We start from the raw sequence: 17,696 nt of genomic DNA on the forward strand, positions 1-17,696 counted from the left end.
GCATCCTCCCAAGGGCCCTTCTTCTCTTCATAGTCGCACCCAGTGACCACAAGTGCTGACATCTGCACTGTACAGAAGAGGATTTCTGTAATTGCTGTGTTTTCCTTGCAAAAGACTCTCCAGGGCAATACTAAACACACCACCGCCAAAAGAGTTTGAAATAAACTTGACAGATTACAGCTTTATTGTAACCTCCAGAATCTGGCTTTAATATTGCCAATTCCTAGCACTTTTAGCAAGTTGGGATTCTAGGTGTTTCTATTAGAAAGTCACGACATGGTGCAAAATCACGGGGGGTGGGGTGGGGACCAAACCAAAATGCTTCCAGCTGTCTTCACTTCTGTAAAAGAGCCTGTAAAAGATCTTAAAGGCTCTAAAATAAGGCGCGCATCCCCTCCCCCATTATTTTAAGTGACACCATGATTTTTAAGCCAATTTAATAACTTCTAAGGCCAAAATCTCTATATAAATACCCGCCCACACCATCCTTATCATATCCATCTGTATTATTACACACACACACCCCTAGATGCTAACATTACTTGGTGTAACTTAAAAGGCACGCAACACAAACACAAAGAATTTATTTGGGCAATTACAGAATTCCCTCCCTTTCCAAACAAAAGCATGTCCCTGTACACAGTGCAAGAAGGCCAAGGCTACGCGTGGCGTGGACTGAAAAGCCATTTCAACCAGCTCTGGAACCATTTTATTGTTTAGCCTGATGCCAAACAACAGGAATCAACAGATAGTCAAAACAGGAAAAAAAACGAGTTTACTGATGAAGCAAATTCTTCCCCTTTTTAATGCATATCTAAATTAAAGATTCAGAGTGCAAATCCAACAAGTTTGTGAACCCTGTTTTATAAACTGCAAGGGAAATAAATCCAAGTTGATGTGGCACACAAGTGGATAATTCTACCATAATTAAGACACGGACTCTTGTCCCGTCAGCTCAAGCCCAGCCAAACGCATTTTTGGCATACTAGACACTGGAGGGTGAGTGGGACTCAAGTGCTGGTGAAGGAGCAGATGGTAATTAGCAAAAGTGGTTAGATCATAAGCACGTTTACTTTGCTAAAATAACGCAAGTATTGTAGCTGGTGGGGTGGGGGCATTTTCCTATTTTTTTCCTAGTCAGCAGAAAAAACAGGATGAGAACGCAAGATCTTCCCTACAATTTCAATACTACAAATTAAAATCAAAGCTTTCTAAATGAAGATTTTATATTTCTTCTCAAACCAGAATGACAGAAAAGCTTGTCTCTTAATAGAAAGGGTCATAATTACATTTCTGCTTTTCCAAATTCAAAATTACTCAGCTCTAAAAGCCAACAGCAAATGAGACATCAAAGCAGACTTGCTAAGCCAAGAACAGGGAACTTTATTCCTCGGAACAAAAGCAGCGTTGCGCAAAAGGCAGCGATGTCTTACAGGTGTTTTAGCAAAACCTGAAAGTACAAAAAAATAGTCCAAGTGGAGGTGTTTTACTAAATTTTAAGTGCTGGTTTGTTTTGGAAAAAACAAGAGACTGTTCAGGTTAGTTAGGCTCTTAATTTAGAGTGATCTGTTGAGACTAATCGGTAACCAGTTGTGGCAACAGAACATGTCTGTCCTAAGGAAATTTTGCAGAGACGTACCACTATGACAGCATCTTGTTTTCCTAGCGCAGAGATGCAAGTAGATAGAAAGCTTTGTGTGACAACCCAAATCCATATTGCTTTTTGTTCCCATTTTACCTTAAAAGTGTTTGGGTGATCTAAAAAACAACATGACTATGTAACGCTTTTTATACATAAAATATATTTGTGCGCACACACACACACAAAGAGATACAAAAATAAATTAATTTAAGCAGAAAAGGAGGTACAGCCTGAACAATAAAATCCTATTTGTCTCAATAGCTGGGAGCTAGCATCGTACTGAGTCTTCTGTGCAATTTGTCTCTATGACAGCTTCTTTCCTCTTTCTCTGCCGTGCAGCCAAAAGTCTAGAAAGTAACAGAACTTGATATCAAATTGTAAAAAACAAATCTACCCTCTTTTACAACAGCAAGGTTTGTATATTTAACCCTGAGCATTGAGGAGGAAAACATTCATCTTTAGAGAAGGGGGCTAAGAGAGAGAAAATCCAAGTAAATTAGTGCAATGAGGTAATTATGTTAACAATAAATGCGTTACGTTAATTGCCAAAACAGGAAAAAACATTTTGGACAAGTTCATCTGACTGCTTCAAAACAAACCATGAAATGCTAAAAGTGCCAGCATTTGTCTGATTCCCAGCCATCTCGGCCACATCCTGACTCTCCCAACTTCCCACCTCTCCCAACTGAAGACTGAAAACCTGCATTTCCCGTGCACACCATGCATTTCTTCCTACCGTAGCTACGCAGGCAAGCCAACAAATCACTTACACTATTCATCTTCAGCTCCTTAGGCCTAAAGTACTTCAGAAAGGGTAGAATTATGTAAGAATCATATCATTATTTCCAGTTAAATTTTTAAATAAATATAATCTCTGAAGGGGATTCCTGCAGAACTAAATACCTTTTGACCCAGGAGCTCTGTAACATTTTCTCTCGAAGTCTAAGTGCAATTGTAGCTCCATCTGAGCTGGCAGCATGCAGTGCTTAAAGCCGTCAAACATTCCTCTCCAAAAGCCGTCGAAGTGCTCCCCGGAGCAGTGAGTATCTCTGGAAGTGCAGTGCTTCTGTGTTATTCTAGGGCTGCAGAAGGCTGCACGCAGACAGCCAGCGCAAGGCAGTGGTTCTAAGGAGAATCTTGCAAATACAGCTTTTCCTGTATGGCAAGGACTTTATTTCTAAAGATGAACCATGCAAGAACTATTTAGTTCTCCCCAACAATTTAAAGAAAACAGATCTAATTGCAAAACAGCTACATTTATTACGTTCTGTACCCCTTAACGTTAACAGTGACGTTTACCCGCCTCCCCCTAATCTAAAAGCAGAGCATTTCATGAACGATTTCCCTATTTTTACTGGAACACACATAACCTAACGAGAGGTGCGTTCCCACTCTCCACCCTAAAGGGTCAGGAAAAAAGAGATAAAAATACGTAAATGAAACCTTGAGACAAAGTATCTGCGTACCTAACCCTAGTCTTGCATTAACCCCCACAGCCCCTGCAAGTTGCACTGTAGGCATTTTTTTTCAACCATAGACTCACAAAAACATTTACAGTAGTTGCCTCATCTCAGTGAGTACCCTCTCACAGTAGACAGCCCTGGGATCCCATAAATATAGCTCTGGAGCAGAGCCTAATTTTCTGCTCATAGCTTGAATGAGCGTGAATTCAGCATTCAACTAGATTCTCTTACGCAAAATCCCATCAATAAGTTTCTGCTCCATGTGCTGCCACAGACACTCTTCCATGCCGTTCCCCATACAGAAGCCCGTTCATTCCTCTGCTTACCAACAGTCGTCTTTCAGCAAGTTACACCGGCGTTTCAAAATCCTGATAGTACTCAGCTAGTGGTAAATTGCTACCGTTCACTGCTGCAACGAAATATAGCAATTCAGCATGCCGTAGATAGTGTTTTGGCATCTTAAGTCACTGGCTCAGGGCAGCAATTTGGCTTCTTTTCTACCACAGCAAGGAAAAACCCATGCACATTTAAGATCCTTGGAATGAGTCCTCTCACAAATTCCTACATCAGTTCCCAGGACAAAGTTTCCCTAACACCCAGAACGGAATTTGAAGAACATAACTAACAAATTAAAATGTACTGTCTCCAAAATTACTATTATGGATAACCAAGTAAGATCCAGAGACATCATTTATGGCCACAACTGCTTCTTTCCACAGCTCTCAGTCCCAATTCTGCTGTTGTTTACTCAAGAGTAAATCAAAAGCAGCTCCTCTGAAGTCAGGAGTCCAAATTGGTGGGAGAACAGAAGAAAACAAGTAACGTTCCAGGCTAAGACGGGCCAATATTGACCTACCAAAAATTCAGGAGGAAAAAAAAAATGTATGCCAAAGTAGGAAGGTCACTCCCCTTCTTCCTCCCTACTGTTGCTTATCTCACGTGACCTCTATCGGTGATGAGTCTGACACCACTTACAGCTCTAAGAAATTTAGCACTTTGTGGAAGCCAGCTGAGTTGCCAGTAAGTATACAAATCTTGTCAGCATCCAGACTGTTATAAACGTGCTTATTCTCCAGAAAAGACTACCACAGTTCTATTGCCATTGCAATACTCTGCACTAAATGGCCAGACACAGCAGCAACGATGAGCGGGGTGTGGGTGCAGTATCTCAAATACCGGACATCTCAGCAGCTCCAGCCACTTGATCAGTAAGATCTGAAGGCAGGCTAAGAGGAATCACGGACACGATAGCACGGCAGAGCTGAGGCGCTCGGCACTCGCTTCAGTAATTTAAGGTGAGAATCGCTGTGAACTTCAGTCCTGGACACTAATTTTGCTCAAGGGGAAAACATCTCAGGAAGCTCTCGGTAAAAGCAGCACAGCTGAGGAAGGTGTTCCTTGTCCTCATCTACGAGGCCAGTTAGTCCCAGGCCAGCCAGACTGCTGAACAGCGAGTGTCCCAGTAGCCATCCGCAGGGCCACTGTCCAACAGCAACAACATTGGCCACTGTCCAACAACAACGGCTCCTTCAGAAGAGCCGCCTTTGTCTCCACAATTAAAGAAAACGCACGGTACTACTCCTGTGCCTGAATTCTTCCAAACCAGAGGAAACACACCCAGGAATTAAGTCAGAAGAACTAAGATACAAGACTGATACATAAGCATTCAAGCAGATGTACAGGATTCATTTTACCTTTAAAGGCATCAGAGCGCAAGCATCAAGAACAGGGACTCATAAGCGCACCTGAACAGACTGCCTGCTTTTCTCTGCGGCTTGTCAATTAAGCACAGCCAGACGATCAATTTTGGCACCTCCTCTCTCCCCCAGCCTACCTGTAACGATGTCCTGGCTCTGGAGCTGAGTGGGTACCCTGCTTTTGGCCAGCTTTGAGACTCCGGAGCAGGTGGGGAATGGTTGGGAGAGGGACTGAAACTAATTGGGAATTAGATTGAATGACAGATGTTAGGAAGCAAAATTAAACAGTTTTTTCCTTGAGACCAAAACTTAAATACTGAATCATAACACACCAGTTGCTACTACTGAAGAAAGTACAATCTCGTTGTTCTCAAACTACTTAATAACAAACTGACTTAAACCAGAAGTACCAGAAAACCAGCAAGATTCATACGCATCTTATTAAAGCAAACTTTCTTCAATATCTTCCCCTACCTAGAAGACAGGAGACTTCACTTACACTGGTTCAAAATACCAGATTATGAATCAAAAGATAAAAGCAAATACTTAAAGAGAGAAATCTTTATTAGCTTAAAAAATACATATAAGCATACAGCACAGCCTTTCCCTAGACGCTTACTGAGGAAAACTTAACCAGAGGCAGGCACATGATTTTTTTTAAAGCAAATCTGCGTTCACAAGATTAACTGCATCATAACATATTGCTACATACCGTGCTTGCACCACGACCTCATCTAGCAATGGCCTGCCCAGTCTTGAAAGGACAGAAGTCAATTACTTCTATACGCTAAGCCACCACTGACCAACATAAAAATACCAACAAACTAAATTAAAAATAGAGTCACACTGGGTCCCTTTTTCACAAGGATTCCAGCTTGTGTTACCCTGGGCCACTCATTTGTTTTAACTAGATTTATGATGAAGACACAGCAATCAGCTGAAAATAACGCAGAAGGAGCAGGTCTGAGCAGCCTGGAGACTGCTTCTCAGACCCCACTGGGCCAGTCGTTCAAATGACTACCAAGAATGCAGAGGAATTTACCAGGAATTGCCGCAGGAATGAGCAATGGTTTAGCTGCCTGGGTCAGCAAGTGAGATGCAGCAACTGCCTGAAACCAGAGCAAGGAAAGGAAGCTTCTCCAGCAACTCAAAGGCTACTTCAGGCTGCCTGAAGAGTATTTTCAACTACTCAATTATTTTCAGCTGCTCAATTATGATCAACTCTTTTAAATGCTTTTTCATGAGGTCTTCACCCACGAAGAGAAGCCACACAGCACAATTAACTGTGCTCTTCCAGCCAACGTAAAACACTTCCCTTTTAGGAAGGGAGAAGTCTAAAGGACGCACATTTTGTAATTAAAATGAATTCTTTCACGTTTTGTTGAAGAACTGAAGTGCAAGACAGAAGAGCGCATGCTTGGCCAGACCAGCAAGCCCCGTTCACCTCTAATGTTCAGCCACGACCGGAGGTCGCACAGCCGCCGTCATGGGCCTGGCGCTCAGGGGCACGTCTTGCCTGCCGCCACAGGAGTTTCACGGTGATCCCCCACGGGCCAGCATTCGTTAACGGACACGTAAAGCACTCCCGTGTACGCATGTACTCCAGCCCCACCCTCAGCATGGCCTCCTGTGCTCAAACCAGATCGCAGCCCCAGGATCCGTGCTTCGTTTGCTGGCAGTGACAACGGCAGTTCGTTAGCTCTCTGAGAATTAGGGAGAAACCTAGGTGGTGATGGGGATGTAGAGACAGCTGCACAGAAAAGCCTGACAATTGATTTTATGGACATCCTTCCCTCTTCCATAATAGCCTTTCAGAGCATCCACAGCACAGCTCCACTCAGAGCCACCTCTACTGCCAATATTAAAACCTTTGGGCAACAGAAAGAAACAAACCTTGCAAAGCTCAGAAAACACACACTCGTGGGTGCACACACCCTCGCACAGTTTTCTTAGGACCGTTTCATCCACGTCATATGGGCCCAATCCAGCACCAAGCATGTATCTGACTGAACACACAAGCAGCCCCAGTGATTTAAGCGCAGCCTGTGCTCTTGAAGGTAAGAGCATCCCCCACCCCATCCCTTCCCCATCTTCTCCTACTGCCACCAGGTCAGCTCTGAGCTGGCTGAAAGCCACGGGCACGGTTTCATGCCAGATTAAACAGAGCTGAGCCCACAGCCTGTGCTGACACTGGTGCTCCTCTGACCACAGTGACCATGAGCTAAGCAGGGAGCTGAAAGCGAATCCAACTAAATTCGCCCACTGAAAAATAACCCAAACAAAAATAAACACAAATAGTTTTCAGCCCGCTCATTGCATGGTGACACACGTGCCAGCATGAGCTCAAGCAGGGCTGGCAATACAGCCCCGCATCGGTTCAGTCCCCCAGCAAAGGCAACAGGCAGCCAGGCTGGGCAGGGACCATGCCTGATGGTGGCAGCCCAGGCTTGGATCACTTTACATCAGCTGTAAAACACCACAAAGCCGCTAACACGGGCCACTTGAACAACAAATAGCACAGTCCTGCTCCTAGGGGAAAAACAAAAGAAACGCCTCCAGCAGAAGAAAGCCTCCCATGGTATTTAAACTTCTTTTCTCATTTCACCCTAGCCTTTACCTTGCGGTAGGGACCACATCCATTACCCCACCAAGCAGCGTGCACTGACTCTCCCTGCAGCTGCCAGCCTCTATCAGTCCTTTCTTCTGTCAGGAATGGCTTGCCTCCTCAGCAATCCCAACTGGAGATATTCCCCAACCTCCTCATCATCCCTACTCCCTCCGTCGTGCTGGCACAACTGTGTGTTGTACTGCGCTGTGACCTGAATCGGGGAATTAAGCCGAAAAGCAACTCAAGAATTAAAAAAAAGTGGGAAAGAGAAAAATCCAGCCAGATCAGATCTCTGGCCAGATGTGTAGTTTGTCACAGAAACGCATAAGTTCATGTGCCAGGAAGGTGTTGGAGCAAACAGCCAGAAGCGAGGGAGGTGCGACCACGGCTGAAAAACAGACTCATCAACCCCACCACAGCCCAAGCCCAACGGGTGAAGAGCGGCTCGCTCCTGCTCTCCTGTCCGGGCTCTTTCGGTGCTGCTTAACACGCTTCATATTGTCTTCGCTGTGGGTTAGGAGCACAGACACGGCCAGTTACTCCAGTTTATTTAACTTAAGTAGGCAATCCCCTCTGGTAGGTCAATAGCCTGTCAATGTGCAACTACCACCTCAGTTACTCAGCAGGGTGCCTGCCCACGGGCTATCTTAACCAAGAGCAAGGCAACGTAAATACCTTAGATATAAGGTTCAGAGGACTCTACAGATACTGCCAGCTCTTCATCACTACTTGAAAAATAACTGATTATGCTTCGTACAGCTCTAAACCAGTTAATGCAGGCAGACTCCCCTGCGAAGAGTGGGCTCTGATGTAAAGTCAACCAGCTGGAAGTCAGTGAACTGGAAGCATGTTATTTCCACACATACCTTTAGGAAATCTATTATTTAAATATTCTGTATAATTTCTTGGGTTTGCACTTCAAAAACAAAACTGAAAGGGTTCAAGAAAAGCTCTCCATAAATGGTCCGATATCTGGAAACCCCATATTACAGTACAGCTCTAGAGACTTTTACGATTGCTCTGGAATGAGATGACCCTCATTTCTCTAAATACCAATTTGAGGAGAAAATTTCTGATACTAGAGAGCTTTTTAATATGACAGACTGGGGTATAAGAAAATGGATTTCAAGCTAAACGAGACAAATTCCAGCTTAAAAACACATCATCTCCTTTTAACAATTTGGGAAATTAACAGTCGGACCAGCTTATGTAGGACACTTTTATTAATGGAGTCAACATCATCTGAAGTCTTTAACATGAATCTGAGGGGTTGTTTTGTTGTTTGGGTTTTTGTTTTGGTTTGGTTTTTTTACACCTTAGCTGCACCAGATGTTATAAACGCAGTGAAATCCTGACGCTTGTGTTATTTGGGTCACTCTAGGTGATAACTATTAAAAACAGAGGAGATCATTTCTATCCCCAGAGTGACACCGAGCTTTCACAGGAGATCTTCTTGAATAATAACATTAAGAGGGAGGACAGGGTGCCTGGTCCCTCGCCTTTGTGTATATGCAGATTGGATTAGGAGATTCTACAGAAGAGCAAGCTACCTCCTTTTCCTCTCACTCAAGCTAGTGCTTATCCTTCTGCAGGGTTCTACCTGTCAAAAGCCCAGACATTATCCCATCAGAGGAAAGAGGTAGGCAGGAGGGACTCCTGAAGAGTCTCCTGCCCCCCGAGGGTCCCCGGGGCTCTGGTCAGGCGCCCTGGCAGAGCGCCTGGGAGAGGCACCGCTTCAGATGAGGACAAGCTGGACGTCGGCTCTCACAGAGCCCGAGGACCACTCGGGAGTCCTCCGATCTCAGAGCCCGCTCCAGACAGAGGAGGAGCCTGGCTGGATCTCCATGACCCAGTTATGGACCACATACTTCTAAGAATAACTTTCACATCAAGCGAGGAGAATTTTCTTCTCCCGGCCCCATAAACATATCCCTTACCCTCATTACATTTTTATTAAGACGTCCCTCAGCACGAGTGCCAAACAAACCTTTAAGAGACTTGGATTTCTTCAGCACGCACACAGCCAGGAGCATGTGTGCATTTCCCTATCTCAGACAGCGCAGAGCAGACACAAAGAGGAACCCTCTTCGTAGGATGGATGCCCGGAGAAGCACAGACCAGGGAGAAGATGGCAGAATAGCGGAAAGGAGCATGGGACGAGAGCCCCGGCTTCTACAACTGTGGGCTGTTCACTGAGACAAAAACATTGCAGAGAAGCCAACGAGGTCAAACATCCTTTCCCCTCACCCACTCATTTGATAATAATGATTGAGAAAGTTTGCATTCATAAAAGGCACAGAAGTATCGCATGCCCTGAAAATACAATCCTACCCGCCTTTGTTCAAAGCAGGAATCCCTACACGAATAAAACAAATCTTCGAGGGGGGGGGGAAATAGGGCTTATAACAAAATTTTTCAACAGACCCTTAGCTAGAGCAGCACTAGTGGGCGCAGCTATAATTACAGCAAACCTACATAATGCGTCTGAACTAGCTTAGCCCTTTCCCTGCAAGCAGAGAAGCTGCCACATCAGTAACTCCGTTGCTAGGGCAACTGCTTACTTTCCATATCAACTGCAAACTCGTTGCTATGGTGACACATATACAAGAAAAATTCCTCTCTATAGCCAAGGACCAGATGGTAGGGAAGTCAGGGAAGTCATGGGCTAACGGGCTGTACTAAATGGGACACACACGGGAGGACGTTTAGATCTGTACGTTCACAATAGGATTAATCCGAGTGACTGAATTCACAGGTCCGGCAGTATAAACAAAGCCAGGGAACTCCTCGTCTACTCCCCATCATGTGATACTTCGTACTCTGGCCAACTATTATTAAACTGCTGAGCTCAATGCAAAGAGGTTTGTACAACCAAGGGCTCAGCGTTTTCCCTTCTTCAGCCCAGCTCTCTGTCTCGATCCAGGAGATCAGCCTCATCGCAAAGTTACATGAATAGTCACTCTGTCGGCTTGCCAGGTAAGCCTGATGGCATTGCAGCTGAAGTGGAATAGCAGCAGTGCATAAACAAATCCGAGGAGAAAAATGTCTTTTCCCGGCATTCCACACCAGACCTAAAAGCACCAGGACAGCGCAAGTCGAAAACTCAAGCAATGCAGCCTGTAAGTCTTTTTCTTCCCCTCTTGTGACAAGGATCTCACATCAGGAAAGGCAAGCATTCATACGCAGGCAGAAAAAGCTGCGTACAATTAAATACATATTTAGCCCCATGAATATAAATTAGTGGAACCCAAGATTGAGGAAACTACTATGCAGAGGGAATTCAAAAAAGAATTAAGTGTTCAGCAGAATTTTTTTTTAGAAAAACGATTACTGAAAGGCTACACAAACACTGGAAAGCACAACTATGAGAAGAAAAGCTTCTAGCTTTTCGCAGTGTGTCAACGCACATCAACTGGCAAATGCCTGCAATTCCCAGCACTGATTAACTCCTTCCCCCCGTACTGTACACGTTTCAGAGCCTATCTTGTTAGCATTTTATAACTTGCCATTTGCTAAATGCTTTTTTTCCCCACGTAAAAACAGTAAGACGGGCAGACTCCAAACCTGCAATTTGCAGAATTCGGCTGCAAAGGGGAAGAAGTGGCACAAAACAATTCCTTACAGAGAAGAGTCCCCCGCTTCCCCTGCCCCAAGCCCCAGCTCAAAACCGGAGAACCCTTTAGATGGACACCTTCCTTCTGAACAGCAGAGATGCTGGCTGCAAGGTACCCGAATCAGCCCCGAGTGTGCGTGCGCACACACACGAAGGTATTTTCAAAGCCAGCAGTTGAAGTTTACTGCTTTCCAAGTCCACAATTAGCCGTCAAGCACCTGATTCAGCAACTCTGACCAAGTGCCAGTTCTGCGCTCGCTCTGCCCCATCCCTTGGCCTGGACACGAGAAAAACCCAGCAGGGGATTTAAATGACCTGCCTTGGTGCATTTTACGTTTGAGATTCTCATCTCATTCACCTTAATGCTGGCTACCTGCAGTTATTGGCATCTCTGATGGAAGAAATTCCTTCTCATAACCTGGGATTTTCCAGGAATGAACAAAACCCCACCTCGTTATTCATACAGGCAAGGCCTCCCACCACACCTTGTTGTCTAGCTATGTAACCATGGCTCTAATCACGAATTCAAGACGTAGGTGACTACTCATGCATTGTGCTCTGCCACTTCCCTGTGGAGAAGCAGCACGTCGTGGTATTGTTCATACAAGCTCAGCAGACTGCCGGATATTTGACAGATAGACATGAAGACAAGTTCCTCATAGGAAGGAAGCTGTAATCTAAATAGTCAACTTGTAAACAGAGGAAGAGGGACAGAACAAAACACAAATGGCCATGTTAAACACATGCCGTGCCAGTTACAATATTTGGGGCTTTTTTTAAATGTTTTGTGTGAAGGTTTCTTATGGTCTAGGACAGGGTCATAAAAGTCTGGTGTGCCACTTGTTGTTATAGTTTCACTTCCAAACAAGAATTTAAGACTCTGGTTTACACAAAACAAGATCCAGTTCAGGAACAGGTTTTTTTAATCTCATACACAATCGTTCACAGCAACTAATTTATAAAAATACCAACATACAGTGTGCGATTGCCAATATGTGGACAGTGGATTCTAGGGAATGACATTTTAAAAAAAAAAAAAAAATAAAGATAAGAGAGTCCATTTTTTAAAAAAAAGAAAGCTCCAGAGAAAAGAAAGTTAAGTAAACTGAAATGAAAAGCTGCTAGTTTAGGGTAATGTATGACTCTTCCTCTAGAGTTACTTGAGCTGCTATTCCACAGCATTTAAAGTTAAATCACACACGCAAAATAGGGAGAACAGCACCACCAACAGAAGTCTGGTTTCAGGGTAACCAGTTACAAGACAACGACAGCATTTACTTCACTGAAATACAAAAGTTGAGTGCATCTATTGTTTCTGCCACAAGAAAGTGTCCACTTTCTGATCTTCAGCCAATTTTAGAGACAGACAGTCAGTGATGTGATTTTACCCACTATTTATTTCACTAACCTGTGAGAAGGCCTGTGAAATTATTCTGCAAGCTGATATTTTTATCGGTATACTCGTACTTTGCCAAAGATTCATCCAGACCACTGCCTCTGGAGACGGTCCCCTTCGGAAACTGATGCCTGCTCCCAGGCAGACTGACGCGGTAGAAGGCTACGCAAAGGCCTGCCTCCGCCGCTCGGCTCGCTTCCCCCTTCCCTCGCACACAGCCTCTTCCTGCAGACGCCGCTGAGGATTCAGCGATGAAACCAGCCGACAACAACAGAGACCCGAAACAAAAATGTGCTCCCCAGGCTTCTGCCACCACACCCGTTGCAGAAGCCACACGGGCCCAGGGAGAGAATGACTGAAATTGTGGTGAACGGTAACTTTCACCTTTGATGCCAGACCTATCTCCCCTCTTTGAAGAGTTTCTCTAAAACCTGCTTGAAATGGAACGAAGCTTCATCACCAAAATTCAGAACTACTTCTGTTCGTTTAAGAGAAAGAAAAGTTTTTTCGGATTATAACACAGACTGGGGAAAAAGCAATGGACTCTTACATAAGGCATACCCTTTCACTATACATTTGTATAAGCCAAGAACAGCAAGCAGCCTATTTATAACATGATTACATTCATCTAGTATAGCTGGAAACCATTACCACAGCGTGATAACTAAAAACAATATTTAACCACTATGCATGAAGACACCAGCTGGGGGGAAAAGAAAAAACACACACACACCGAGTACTTTCTTACAGATGTCTAGACAATGAATTTAATAAAATCAGAATGAGCCATGCTAAAGAAATGCTGGCTCTCTGAATTTAATGAACTATGTTACCAGGGACAGCGTTGCATATTCTGCATTTCCCTTATGGACACGTTCTGGGATTAGCAGGTGAATATTTTCAGAGCCAGACAGGTTTCCATAGTTCCAAACTTACCTGACTTCTGTCTTTGTCCACTTTCTTAAAACACTTATTCAAGGATAGATTATGTCTCACAGAATTTTTCCATCCAGTGGGTGCGTTTGCAAAATACGGAAAGTGTTCCAAGATCCAGTTGTATATATCCTTTACGGGCAGTCTTTTGGTTGGCGAGTCCTCAATGGCCATAAATATGAGGCAGCTAAAGGAATAAGGAGGTTTGCAGTTGGGGTTCTGCTTGGCATCGTAGGGCATGTCAGAGTGGGCAGGAGACGGCGGCGTGTCATCACCGATGTCCTGAACGGGGCTAACGCTCCTTAACACCGAGTCCCCAAAGCTTTTCAGCAAGTTCTTGCTCTCGTGTAACCAGTTCAAATTAGTTAGTTCTTCATCTTCCATGGCCCCTTTATCTAATCTGATGGCAGGCAAAGAGAAATCTAGGTCCTCGTCATCGTGAAGTGCCTTCGATAAATCGCTATCTTGGTAACGTTGGCTCAATCCGCTGGGAACGCTAATTCCTGAGCCCTCTGGCTTCTTACTGGGAGGCATGACTGGACCCATTTAGACAGAGACTCCTGGGAGAGCAAACCCAAAGGAAGGGGAGAAAGAAACAGAGAGAAAAGTTAGCTCATAAAAAGATACTGCATGACATTTTGACAGCTTTTCCCTAACTGGTCATTCGGCCTTTTGCCACCTGTATTAAAAATGAGAGACTCGCATAAACACTCATTCACAGCTGTTGAGTAAAATAATCTAAAGTCAGGACAAGGGAAGAAATTTCAGTCGATGGAAGAAGACGATATTCCTGATACACCTCAGGTCTGCACGTATGGGAAGCCCCACACAGAAAATCCTAAAGACATGTCCCTTTAGTGACGAATACGCGTCTCAAATCATTGAATACTCTGATTGTATCACTTTAATAAGCATGTAAAGTAAAAAAAAAAATAAAATAAAATAAAAAAAATAGAGGGGCTTAAGGCCAGTTGCTTCAGATTAAGTTCAGCTGTTTCACTTTTGTGGACAATACAACAGCACCATGATTAAAGTCACTCTGGCTAAAAGCTGAGGCAGACAACTATCCCATCTGACTACAGTTGCAGTTGCAACAAAACTCAGAAATGACAGCAGAACTTCAAAACCAGCAAGGGTGGGAGAAGGGAAGAGGGAAAGCAGCACACGAGCTTTGGGACCAGGGCCAAGACACGGGGAAACAAGCGGCAGAGGAACAGAGCATTTTAAAAATGTATGTAAACAAAGATTTTAACATGAGGTGAACTGTATTTCAAACATGGTAGAGAACAGAGCCAGAAAGACTGCTGTGAAGTTCAGCAGTGGGCCGGGAGAGGCGGGACGAGCTGCTGAGGGTGCTGCACCAGCAGGCCCCGGGGGGATACCTGCGAGTGGCAACATTTGGGAGGACCCGAGCCCTTCAGAAGCTGGGTGAAGTCGGGCGCCTGCCCAACTCAAGAGAAGCAGAGAGGAGCCCGACAATTCTACTTCAGAAGCAGGGGACAGGCTCCCTTAGCTTCTCCATACAGCAAAACTGCCAGGATTGAGGTCTGGAGACGTGAACAGCAGTGAAATAAAAACTGCAAAGAGTTAATAATGGATTTAAAAACAACAGAACTTCCTGCACAAAAGCTGAACAAGAGCAAAATGATTCCCGGTATCTAAACCGTATGCTCAGCAGTTCCCTGAAGTCACATAGTCACACACTCGATACTGTAAACGAAAGGCAAAAAAACTACAGGTAGCAACAGAATGAATCACCTGTCTACGGGAAAAAAAGAGCAAGATAGCCATTCTGGGAAGGAGAAGTGACGGACTTTATTTTAGCTGTTACAAAAGGGCAAAAACGAAGGAGGACAGTTCCTCGGGTCGCTCTACAAACACTTCACCCCAAAGCAGCCATTACTCAAAAAGAAACATACAAAACTTGTACGCACAGAAGCCCGTTAATACGCACCACCACCCAACAAGCTCCGGGAACATGTGTGGTTTTACACAAGTATCTGGAAGAGGAAAAAATACCGAGGCAGATGTAAACACCGGGAGGCCAAACTTACGCAGGTCCCACTTCCTAGCTTTCAAAACAGCGTCCAGCACAGCCAGAAGGTAAACACGAGTATCGCCGGCGTCCAGGGGCACCGGCATCGCCTACCTACGCCGCACGCTCAACTTTGACTCCAAATGGAAGTTACGTCCCATGAGCTTCTAAACAGGAAAATTGTATGATGGCTGACAGTAAAGTAATTTAATTGCACTGTTGCTATGACAACACGCTGCTCTCTTTCTGTTTAATTTGCTTATTTGCCAGTATCCTCCCAAAGGGCCGTATCGTACCACCCCTTTTTTTCCCCTCTTTCTTTCCCCCCCTCCTCGCCTCCCCAGGCAGCGGTCCGCACGGCTGCGGGGGCGACCGGGCGGCCGCGGGCCCCGCCGAGCCCCTCGGGCCGGCCGCCGGGCTGTGCGGGGAGGCCCGGCGGAGCCCGGACGGAGAGCGGCTCCCAGCCGGGCGGCCGCGGGCGGGAGGGGTGCCCGGGGCCGCCCCCCGCGGCGGCGGCTGCGCCCGGGACGGGGTGCGGGCGGGGGGGTGCTGACGAGGCCCGCGGCGGCTGCCGCGGCGCCCCGCCGCCAGACAAAGGAGCGCCGGTCACATGAGCGCCCGCAGTCGGGCGAACATTTTTAATCCGCTGGCGGCTGCGGGTGCTGCACCGGCGCCCGCCCGCCTCCGCCGCGCCCGGCGGGGGGAGCAGCCCCGGGGCGCACCGGGCGCCCCCCCAGCGCTCCCACCGTACTTGTCGCGCGGCGGGGGGAGCCGGGGGCGGGCGCCCATTGGCCGCCGCCGCAGCCAATCAATGGCGTTGCTAGGAGACTGGGACTGCTCCGGCGGGGCGGGCGCGGGCGGCCGGCGGCGCGCATACCTCCAATGCCGGCCAGATGTCACCGGCCCGCGCCGGCCCCGCCGCGCCGCGCCAGCCGGCAGGGCAACTGCTGCCCGCGCCCGCCCGCCCCGCCGCGCCGAGCGGCGCCTCTCCGGCCCGCCCCTGTGGGGGGACGCGGGCGCCCGCGTACTCAAAAGTCCTTGCCCCGGCAGCTCCCGGAAGCCCCCGGCCGGACCACCTCGGGCCGGAGGCGGCCCCGCGGCGCGGCCCCGCGGCGCGGCCGGCCGGGCTCGGCGGGGACACGGCGGCGCGCACGCCGCGGCCGCGCACCAACTCCTGGCCAAGTTGTGGCGCCGGGCCGGGCCGGGCCGGGGCGAGCCGAGCCGAGCCGGGCCGGGCCGGGCGGGACCGAGTCCCCGTCCCCCCCCTCCCCCGCCGGCGGCCCGGCCAGCGCCTTGCGCAATCCCCGCGAACAGCAGCAGCAGCGATAACTTACCTGGCGGGGGGCGGCGGTTTCACCGCGGTCCCTCCATGGCTGTGGCGCAAACTTTCATCTGACGGAGCCGGGCATGGCGCGCCCCCCGCCTCAGCCCGAGCCCCGAGGGTGCCGCGGGGGTCCCGGCGCAGGGGGCACCCCCGCCAGCATGGGGCCCGGCCGCCGCCCGCCCCGCGCTCCCGACGGGCAGCGGTCCGCCGCCGCGCGAGCCCAAGAGCGAGAAATTGTTTCCACTGCAAACAAAAAAGGCGACACATGACCAGGGAGGGAGGGGAGAGAGGGAAAACGTGGGCTGGGCCAGCCGAGACGGGAGAAGCCGCGGAAGGGAGGGCCGCCGGCGGTGGGGGAGGGCGGCGGCGCGGGCGGCGCTGCTGACGGCAGGCCGCGGGGACCCGGCCCGCCGCCGCCCGCCGCTCGCAGGCGGCCTCCCGCGGGGGCGCCCGCCCCGCCCCGGCCCCGGCCCCCGCCCCGGCCCGGCGGCGTGGCGCGGGGTCGCCTCCGGGGCGGGCCGGTGCCGCGGGCCTGGCGGCGTCGGGGTCGCGCCGGGCCGGCGGCGTTTGCCTGGGGCGGGCGGGTGTCCGAGCGCGGGAGGCAGGCGGGAAGCGCCCGGGGAGAAGTCTGCGGAGCGGAGCGGAGCGACAGCGCGGCCGGTCCCCGCCGGCGGCAGCGGCCCTCCCGCTTGTGCGAGTGCCCCCCTCCCGCGGCGTGGTGACAGGCGGCCCGGCCGGGCCGGCCCCGCCGAGCTGCCGCGAACCGCACGGCCGCCGCGGGAGGCACCGCCGGGCACCCGGAGTCCGGAGATCAGCGCACCGGCGCCCGGCTTCTCCCTCCCCGCTCAGGGGGAGCCGGGGAGACATCTTCCAACACCAAAACGCCGGGCTCCGTCCCGCACATCTCCCGGCGGGCAACTCGCTCCTGCCGAGGGGCAAAACCGGCCGGCCCCACCGGCACACGGCTGCGGGCAGAGCCTCCGCT

At 48.6% G+C, this 17,696-nt stretch overlaps 1 protein-coding gene across 14 annotated transcripts in view; it reads right to left on the reverse strand.

The window, feature by feature from the left end:
- FOXN3 (forkhead box N3) overlaps positions 1–17,696 on the reverse strand; it is a 207,159-nt gene that overhangs the window by 115,968 nt on the left and 73,495 nt on the right. For 3 of the 14 annotated variants that reach the window (XM_087747478.1, XM_087747482.1, XM_087747479.1), the window contains exon 2: positions 13,356–13,912. In XM_087747478.1, the coding sequence (XP_087603604.1) occupies positions 13,356–13,898 (543 nt within the window). In that variant the 5' untranslated portion in view covers positions 13,899–13,912. Of the gene's footprint in view, positions 1–13,355; positions 13,913–15,306; positions 15,328–15,406; positions 15,652–16,721; positions 17,148–17,696 lie in introns of those variants that run through there. The other 11 variants (XM_087747486.1, XM_087747485.1, XM_087747477.1 and 8 more) reach the window with 10 other exon arrangements.

This window comes from Nipponia nippon, unplaced genomic scaffold (genome assembly GCF_047370975.1).
Source record: "Nipponia nippon isolate SJK-2023a ecotype South Korea unplaced genomic scaffold, ASM4737097v1 scaffold_11, whole genome shotgun sequence".
Lineage (NCBI taxonomy): Eukaryota > Metazoa > Chordata > Aves > Pelecaniformes > Threskiornithidae > Nipponia > Nipponia nippon.